Below are 10429 nucleotides of genomic sequence, written 5' to 3'. Positions count from 1 at the left end.
ATAATTTTTCCACTGCCTTCCATTATGATAGTTAATTGATGAAAACCATTGCTCTTGTCAACTAAAAGCACTGAGGCAAAAGCGTAAATGCTCCTGCAAGGCTTTATGTTGCTCCTCTCCCTCTATTGAACATCTCCACCCACACACAGGAGCTCCCATCAGGACACGTGCCAGCCATCTAGTCAGCCCCCCCCCACTTAGGCAGGAACAAGCCCTCCTGTATGCTAAAAAGGAACAGCTGCTCTTGGTGTCTCTCTCACAGGTGGCTTGTCTATGGACTCGCTACTCTGTCCTCATTTAAGACACAAGTGGCCTTTTTCCCTCCTCCCAGCGTTTAGGTCACAGCTGCTAATAGGCTCACGTTGCCTTGTTTGTGTAACACCGAGGAGGAGTGCTCTGCCACAGAACGTTTATGACTCACGAGTCGCAGTAAACGGCAGGGTTTTCCTGACGCCCCCACGGGTTTGATGGACAGGAGATGCGTACATCGGTATCGGGTACAGCAGGAAACTAGAAAAAGTGCTCCTCGGAGCACAGGTCTCCGCCAGGTCAGGTAGGCTATTGTGGCCTCCTGGTGGCGCTATAATAGGCCAATGTGAAAAGGGTGCCATTTGTTCTTAGGCCTTGCATGACAATTGGACCCTGACTGCATTCATGATTTGAGGCATTTTGTTAAAAACACTTGTTTTGCTAAATTAGACCTGCTGGTGGCGCTATAACAGGCCAATGTTAAAAGGGTGGCATTTGTTCCTCAACATAGTGTGAATGTGCGTGCAAACTCAAAGTTTGACCGCAATCGGACAGTGCGTTCATGATTTGCGGAATTTTGTTCAAAACAAGCCAATAATGCAAACTTTAGATGTCAATCTTAGCCAATCAGGATAGAATAAGAAAAATCTGAAAGACCTGTTTCATTTAATGACTTTAGAGATACTGTGTAGCGATTTGCGTGATTTTTGGACAAAATCTGTAGGAGTACTGTCAAAAAATATGTTTTGCACAAATCGGCCTCCTGGTGGCGCTATAAAAGGTTCATGAGAAATATTTGGGGCAGAGGTTCTGAATTGGCATCCAGGGAGAGTGTGTGCACAGTTTCGCTGCGACCGGGCCAACGGTGCCTGAGATTAGCTGCTCACAGACAGATGGACGGACGGACGGACACACACGGACACACGGACGGACAGGGTGAAAAACATACTCTCTCGCCATGCCTTTCGGCCTGGCGGAGACAATAACTGGTTGAGGCTCTGTGATGCAACAGATGCTACTGGGCACTTTTTTTGATGTTTTGATATGATTCCGCCCTGTACCCCATGCACTGTCAGAGCGCCTCCTGGCGGGCACCCACAGGAGAGAGCGCCGCCTGGGGCTACTGGGGGGGGGCGGGGTAACCCGACACCATGCTAGGGGATGCTTCGAGCCTCCTCTTGTCCCATCGGTCCAGCACATATACAATTTCTAACATACATTAATACATTAAGAGTTCATTATCCTCATACACCTGGTAGGTGTACATAATAAAGAGCCCCCCCCCCCCCGCCACACACGCACACCATTCTCTAGTTTCCCAGAAGGGATGCATGTGGAACCACCACATCATGCACCAACAACCATAATGTTCAAAGACATAGGTCACGCATCTTGCCCTTGCATGTTCAGTTGAACATCATCACCTGATCCTTGTCTTCTTGCTTTGCATACTGAGTTGCAGCCACGTGGAGCTGTTTGGAGGAGCAGGCTGAATGTGTTAATCATGAGCAGTTGTATCTAATTAAGTGGCTATGAAGTGTACTGTACAGTAAGTAGCACAGTGTTCCTTTAGGCAGACACTATTGCCATCTGATTTTAATCTACACAGGACATTTTGAATTGAAATGGGTGAAACAAATTAGGGATCAAAGTATTCCCTTAATTCTTTTGAGAAATATATATATGTATGTGCATGTATGTATGTTCCTTACAAATGGGACACCATTTAAAAATATTTGAAATAAACAGGCTTTCCAAGTTATTGTCAAGAAGCATGGAGAAATAATTACCAAACACATATCTCCAAACTGTTTTATTTTATTTATATATATACATACAGACATATATGCAAGGCCCCACATGCATATCTGTTAGAGAATTAGGCCAGGCCACTGTAAACATCTGTCCTCTCCTGTTGCGAGCCATGTGACAAATGGAAAGGGGTGTGTGTGTGGCTCACACACACAACACTTCCATCGTTGACAGTGCTGCTGGCAGTTGTCTTCCCAAAATAACCCCCGTTCCACGGCCTTATATGTGCAGGGCTCAAGTGTGAGCCTTAGGAGGCATCATGTATCTGGGCCACACAATACAGACTGGAGGCTCATTGTTGCCGTGTGTCAGCAGGCCGTATTGCTGCCCCTCAGGGAAAGAGGCCTCTCTGTCTGTCTGTGTCACTTGCCTCAGCATGCAGCTCACCCAGCTCAACCGCGAGTGTCTCCTCCACCTCTTCTCGTTCCTGGACAAGGACAGCCGGCGGAGTCTGTCTCTCACCTGCCATGGGCTCCGCGAGGTCTTCCTGGACCCGTGCCTCTGGTCACTGCTGCACTTCAGCTCCCCTTCGCAGCTGAAGAGGGATAACTTTGTGCTGGGTCCCTCACTGCGCTTCCTGACTGTCAGCTGGTACTCCAGCAGGGTCCAGCAAGTGTGCAACATCGAGGACTGGATGAAGAGCACGTTCCAGAGGGACATCTGCAGCAAACACGACAGCCTGGTCAGCAGTTTCCTGGCCAACGTCTGCCACACGTGAGTTCATGCCCGTGCCTGCATTTCTGTGTCCACACATCCTAAATCTAATTACACCAGGTATGCATGCTGAAGAAAGCAACATCTTTACAGATCAGTGATGAAAAGCAAAGACACATGCAAAATGTACTATGGTTCCACCTTGGGGGCTTTGTTTCATAATGTAGCATTAATTATTTGTAACTAACTCGGGAGAGCTTAGCAACTGGTGAATTGACAGCTGCCTGACATGAGAGTCCAGACCTTGGTGTCAGTTCTGTACGGATCACATGTCATTCACACACAAACGGACTTGCTTCAGTATATTTACCTCTAAATGCTGCAAGAGGGGGAGAACTTACTTACTATTAAGTAGTTAAATTATCACTGAGGATTTTACTGTGAATAAATAGCACCTAGCCACCTACATGACCTACTTATGATGGAAGTTACTGTTGAGGGAAAAGAGTGTTTGCCACAATCAATCAGCCCCTCTGGGTTGTCACAGCGATAACACAGGCAGAGGTTAGATAAGAGCATTCATTCACGTTTAACTTCCTGCATTGATTCTCACTGTGTTGGCATGACAGACAGACAAACTACAGTATCTAATCTGTCGGTCGCAAAAGCGTGACAATTGTGTAAACTAGTTAAACGAACTGCCAACCTTTCGTTTCAAATGTAATTATCTCCCAGTTTAATTTGATTTGTTTCTTAAATTAGGATCTCGCCAATTCCATTGACTTTTTGTCCTTCTGAGTTGCCAGCTTCAGGGAGGCATCAGCCTTGAACAGAATAATGAGGTCTCTGGACAATTTCTCCCAGCCAACCAGTAATAACCACTGACGTGTTGGGAGCCTGGCCACTGCCACACTCTAGACAAGACCAAAGAGGGGAGGGCCTGGCTCTTTTGCAAAAAATGAGCTCGCTGTATCCCCCCCCGTGAGGATTTCCTGCATTGTGAAACCAGAGAAGTGAGCCAGAGAGCCATACGGCCAGTCAAAACTGGAACCACGTACTTTGTCTGGTGTCCCTATCTCACCCCCTTAAACCACCACAAAATGGCACACTGCTAAACTCTCCAGAATCCTTGCAAGGAAAAAGAAAACAAGTGCACGTGACAGATTTGGGAGGAGGAGGAGAAGCAAGGGGGGGGGAGGCTGTGGTGGAGATAAAGAGCGATTTGGCCACAGACCCTCCCACTTCCCTGCAGACTGTGAAGATTTACACAGGCAGGTGGAGCCTACAATTGGCTCTTTGTTGCTGGCAGAGGAATGAGCATGTGCGTCTGTTGGTCTGCCTCTTCCCGGATAAGGCTTCACATACACTCTCTAACACCAACATCAGATCGGCGTTTTTTTTTTAACCCATTAAGACCTGAGGCGATTCTTTAAAAAAAATCTAAATCCTAACAGTTTTTTGAAAAAAAACAACAAAAACAAATTCAAGATTTTTCAAAAATAGCAGATCTACAAGCTCGTAGCGCGGCACTCGGTGCCGCGCTATGAGCTTGTAGATCTGCTATTTTTGAATAGCCAAAGACATCTAAAGTGACACAGATGCGTTCCTCCAGGTATCAATGGGTTTTAAGGGAAAAACCATAAAATACAGAATATCTTTAGGACTCTGTTAATCTGTGTCATGTAACGCCGTTTCAAAGTTAATAGTGCTCTTCTGCTCTAATGCCTGTTGGCTGCACTGCATCAGCCGTGGGCATTGAGCCATAACATATTTTCTTCTTGTAAGATAGTCAAGCATATTTAAAAATCATAAAATGAATGTGCTTATTGAAATGGCCGTCTTTGAGCCAGTTCCTCACACACAAAGCGTTGGTATGAAAAGAAGATGAGTCATAGCATATCGTGAATAAAGATGAAACTTTGTTAAAGGAGTAGTTCACCCAAAAAATTACTTCTTTTCTATCAAGACAATTACACACCCCATAAAGCATTGAATTCATGGAGATGTTTTTGTTTTTGTCGCATTCCAAAGCCAATAATTTGATTACCGGCAGAAATATGCTAATGTACCGGTAGGAGACTCAAAGGAGTCTCTTATGAGTCTCCTACCGGAAATACACCCGGTCATCAAATTATTGGCTCAGGAATGTGTCAAAAACAAAAAATTGGGTGTGTAATTGATGGAAAATAAGATTTTTTTGGGGGGGTGAACTATTCCTTTAAACCCTAAAGGTGGATTTAGTTGTTTCAGTAGCATTTACAGCAGCAATAGAAAGTAGGATAGAAAGAACTGCCCAAAATAGAATGTTGTGAAAATGTAACACAAAAATGCTGTAACCCAATGAGGTGAATGCTAGATGCATGGCTTGGTCCTCTAGAATTTAGCGGACAACTTGACCAGACAAAATAACTGTTAAGGAAACCAAACAGGTCATTAGCGAGATAATTACAGGGTTTAGAGCTTGGTTTGGAGACCTGCCATGGGCTTTGCAGTGAGCTGCCTTCATCTCAACCACAGCCACTAGCTACTGTATAGCCTTACTGTATGTCAACATAGGTAGGCGACTGTATATCTGAGGTAAGAGAGTGTTAGGGAAATGCTGCTGAGTGCTGACATTAATGCAGCACATGATGGAGGAAAGAAAATACCAAATCTGTTCACTGTGACATTAAACAACTGTCAAAGCAAGGGCAGATTATGTTAATAGCTACCCTGGAGACAAATTGGATGATGTAACTTGTTTTCCTTCACTTTGTCTGTTCGAGCACCCAGATAACAGATGGCTTTGCAAATCCCACATCATGACTTGCTATATTTTATCTGTCATTCCCAAGGCTAGAAGTGTTATAATCTATTCCTGAGGATGCCAGGAAACTGGTGATGAAGGAATGAGGATGAAATAAATCTGTCACAGGGGATTGGGGAAGTTTTCAAAACTAACAAAATTACACCTTACACACTTTACACGTTACACACTTAGGTCTTCTGCCGACTCAACTACTAGTCGGCTTTGTTTGTTTTAGGCCAAAGCTCCTGGTATCTGGTACTATTTTGGTATCACCTCCGTTGAGGTGCCAAGCCAGCTGAGACAAGACCAAAAGGTGATGTTAAAGACACTATTGATTGGTCAGTGACATTGTCGCTTCATTTCATCCTTGTGTCACGATGGACCCCCCTGTATGGAAGCTGAATACTGTTGACAAACTTTTAAAGCTTTAGCCATTGTAAATGTGAAATGAATAAATATTGAGCAACTGCATGGCCTATTTCTTACCTAATATGTTAGCTTTAACTTTAGCAATGTTGAGCATTCTCCTATGCAGAGGGTTGGATGTACATTGAGGGGTTACTACCTGCAGTGCAAAGTGAAGCTAATAGAATCAAGTCGATTTCAGAATAGAGGGTCATAAAAAACTAATCCTTGAGGGTGGCAAAAAAAAGTTACTATTCTACTATTCTAAAAAAAAGAACACGTTGTGAGCTTGTAGATCTGCACACACAAAAAGTAAAATCGTCACATATCACATGTAGATGGATAGATGTGGATTAAGATGCATTCAATGCCGACCTAAAATTAAATTAATCTGCAAAAAAAAATCAGAAGTGGTGAAAATATGCACAAAATAACTGAATTTAAGGTTAAATGCAGATCATTCCAGGGGATGGCAATTGCCACCCCTAACTGGGACCCCAAATGACACCCCTGGTACCTTGCAGTTGAAAAGCAGTGTTGGAGTGTTCATGTTGTATATAAGTGTGATGGACAGGATGGTGTTGCAGGAGGGTTTTGAGGCAGCAATTAAAGATTGAAGGAATCTGTACACAGAAACTGAGGTCCTTCATATTATAGCTAACAATGTACTGACAAATGATGAAAAAAATGTGCCACCTTGTAACCATTGTGTGGGATTTAGCGTTTTTTGTTTTTTGAAGGATACTCAAATACATGTACATTCTCGTAGAGTGGGACATGCTATCAGAAATTATACAGAAAGAGAGCGAGAGAGATGAGGAGGAGACTAAATCATGAGAAACTGTTGTGTAGACGCCTTTTTGTCGGGTGGGGGGAACATCTGCACAAAGCGTGGGCAGGCGCCATGAGAGCAGGGCGAGTCATTATGTAACAGGGTTTGATGAGGCTTTTATTCCTGTTTACCTCTATTCATCCCTCCAACGTGCCCCCCCCCCCACGCTGACTTATAACCACCACTATTCACACACACCAACTGGACCTCTACAAAAATACCCCTGGCTTTGAGCTCTTGTCATTCGAAAATTCCTCCGGTTCCCTCTGTGTCAACACTGTGCAATCACATCCGCTGATAAAGCCCGGAATTGGCCCCCCTTGCAACAATGAAACAGTGGGCACGTGGATTGTGCCGTTCTTGCCCCATGTACTGTACAAAGGTTATTGGGACGGTATACCCACAGTGCTCGACGGAGACTGGAATGTGTTTGCCTCACATGTGGTAAAGTGTAGAAAGATTATGTAAGTCTTTATGTAATCTGCATCAGTGAACGGGAATGACATCCCCCCCTGAGCTGCTGCCATCAGCTGTGTCTGTCTGCCAGCCCTGTCCAGGCGCAGCGCTGCATTGTGCGCTTTCCAGTTGGTTACAGCACTTCCCCCGACACCCAGAAGCAACATATAAATCCTTGATTTACTGCAACGATCCGCCACTCTCATTCGACATCGTTTTTCCATTTCTTTATTTTATTAAAGCATCTAAAACTGTCCATTTCTGCAATTTCGTCAAACATCCTCAAATTGTTCTGTGCTACAGGACCTCTGTTTTGTGTCGTTCTTTTACAAAGTGGTGTAGGCTTATGTATAGCTCCAGGATTTTACAGTGCACTGCACAGGAGCACATATGCCCAATGGGACTGCACATAAAGAAAGAAAGGATAGCATGAAGAAAGGATGGCTCGGTCTCTGTATTAAACTGCTCTATTGTGAGATGGATCATGTTGCTGTCTGTCAATGGTGTCGTTTACAAGCCATTGACATAATGGCTCAGATCAGGGCCCCCATCCATATGCTATGTGCCGTTATCTGATTCTGTTCCAAACACTTGAGATGTATTCTTCTCACAATCGGCACACACGCCACAAAGCATTGCTTACTCAAGATGAGTCATTGGCCAAACAAACTAATCCCTTTCGGCTAGGCCATGTGCCCTAAGGCCTGGTGGCCAAGAATTACACAGAATGGGACATTTATTGCTCTCCACCTCATGTGATGTGTGTGTGTCTTGTGTGTTATTCGGTCACTGGTAATGGCTTGATGGTTCATCCTGGCTGACTGCTCTCTCTCTCGCTCTCTCTGACAGGTGCCCCAACCTGCAGTCTCTGACCTTGTCTGGCTGTGGACACATCACCGACGAGGACGTGATCGCCGTGCTGCAGGCCTGCGGAAAGCTCCGTCGCCTCCACCTAGAGAACTGCGTCCGCGTCACCGACCGCACACTGCGGGCGGTGGCGGCCCACGGCGGCGGCAGCCTGCTCGAGGTCCAGGTGGACTTCTGCCGGAACGTCACGCAGGCGGGGCTGCGGGCCATCCGGGAGAGGAGGCCCGGCGTTCAGCTGAGCGCGGTGAGGAGCGGCGACATGATCCCGGACAGCAAGCCCGACGAGAGGGTGCAGCTCAGGAGGACGCTGCAGAAGGTCCTGCTGTTCTCCTGATGGCAGTGCTGCATGCAGGCCTTTCTCAGGGACCACAAGGAGGAGCACTGCAAGGACAGCTCTGCTCTGCTCTCCATTCTGATACTTTCCCCAAGTCATCACTATGGCTATGATTGTTTGTTTGATGTGTGTGTGTCTGTATTTAATGGGAATGTTGATACAAATAGTTTTGGGTTTTTTACACTTTTATATATCTTTTACATACACTGTTTTTTTTTATATTACTGTTCCTTATGAAGAAGACATGCTATTTATATTGAAAGTTCTTCTCATTGGAGGGACGAAGTCTTAATAAAACGTTTGAATAAAAACATTTGTCCTTACATTTTTTTTTAATGTGTGCGTTCATATCACGTTGACAAATGAACTGTTTGATTATTTGATTATTTAACAATACACCTTTATACTCGTCTGACATACTTATTCCCAGTTTAACTGTTGTAATGAGAAGAGAAGGCAAATGAGAGTGTAATCTGCATTGCTTTTATTAGTACCTTCTGCACTAAGAAGAGTTCCCTAGGGTCAATCTGCCTGCGGTGTGACAGCTAGGAGGAAGCATGTTATTATTACATACCGCAAAATACACAGTTGGCCGGCCGTGTGTGTGTGTGTGTGTGTTTGTGTGTGTACACAATCCATCACCAACTTCATTACCATGATGGCATAAGACCTGTGCAGTAATAAGCCACATTTGCAGCACTAGAAACTACTTTTATTTACAAGTTTATAATTAGTAAATCACATTCGCAATGCTAGTGAGGCTGAACTCCTTTGCTCTTATTCCTGCACCAGTACTAATTCAATGTGTCTTGCAAATACTGTTGGTGAAGTGGTGCTAGAACACAACCCTTCATGTTTATGAAACTTGGACTTGAATTACACCTGCTTCATTTATTTTTCTAGAACAGTTCAGATGTTCCATTCTAAGTTGGTACTGAGGGATAGCATTTCTACAACATACGGTGCAACTTTACCCAATGTACGCCCTCTGTGGGCACTGGGCAGAAGTGAAAGTGATTTTGAATGTGCGCTCAATAGAGGCCGCTCAACATGTGATTACATTTTTTTTTTGGATGTTGCGTTCATCATATCGTGTTTTTTTCTTCTTAATAAATAGTCCCTCACACTACTTTTGACGGTCATTGTCAAATGACTCAAGATCATTTGTACCAAATTTGGTGGGGGATCATGTTTCTGCAACAGTGACATTTGTAGCATTTGTGGTGCCCCCTATCGGTGTAAGTGAAATTGCTTATTGCATCTATGTTGTATAGAGCACCAAAGTCTGACGTAATTTACACATCCTACCTGGTTCGCGGTTTTCCACCCCCGTTCTGAATCCCCATAGACGTCTTTAATATCGCATCAAATAAGAACTGTGTTGCAAAAATAAACAAATGACCCCGGTGGTTTGACTCTTATGCAGGCACGCCGACTTTTGTGCGCGACCATGGGGGCTGAACTTGACCTAGACCAGCCCCCCCCCCCCCCCCCCCCCGCCGTCGCGACCGGAAAAAATGTCTCTCTTTTTTTCATTGAGTACTTTATTTACAGTTTGCCAATAGTACAGTGGTACGATTTTACAAGGGCTTTTTATGACACACTACTCACTTTTCAGCATGTTTCAACTTTTCAGCACCATATTGATTGATTGATTGATGTAGTTTATTTAGTAAGACATGAGAATAGTCCATGACAGTACATAACAGTACATGGAAGTACAAATTCACAATACAAGGTCTGCTAAACTGGAACTCTCATTAAGCACTAAGCTTGTTTAAGATGAGAACCCCATGCACACAAATCATGATGAACAAAAGTCATGATATCAACAAAGTAGCCTATAGGCCTAATTAATTAATGGTATTGCACCGACATTATGCAAGAAGACATTTATTGATGATCTCACAAAAGATAACGTGCTACAAGCACTAGCAGAACTTATACTATAATTTATACTATACCTGCCAGGTGAAAACAAAGCCCTATACATTTACATGCCTATGGGAGCGTGCCCCACCAATGAAATGGG

General features: G+C 44.3%; 1 protein-coding gene across 1 annotated transcript; it reads left to right on the top strand.

Moving 5' to 3' along the window:
- Positions 1–2138: 2138 nt before the first annotated feature.
- Positions 2139–8583, top strand: fbxl22 (F-box and leucine-rich repeat protein 22). Its single transcript, XM_080437709.1, has 2 exons — positions 2139–2775; positions 8046–8583. Exons 1-2 carry the CDS (start codon positions 2321–2323, stop codon positions 8395–8397), a joined length of 807 nt encoding a protein of 268 aa, XP_080293835.1. The 5' UTR covers positions 2139–2320; the 3' UTR covers positions 8398–8583.
- The last annotated feature ends 1846 nt before the right edge of the window (positions 8584–10429 follow it).

This window comes from Gymnoscopelus braueri (genome assembly GCF_963280865.1).
Source record: "Gymnoscopelus braueri genome assembly, chromosome: 9".
In the NCBI taxonomy this organism is placed as follows: domain Eukaryota; kingdom Metazoa; phylum Chordata; class Actinopteri; order Myctophiformes; family Myctophidae; genus Gymnoscopelus; species Gymnoscopelus braueri.
The sequence above is the reverse complement of the archived record's forward strand: the minus strand, read 5'-3'. Positions and strand labels throughout refer to the sequence as shown.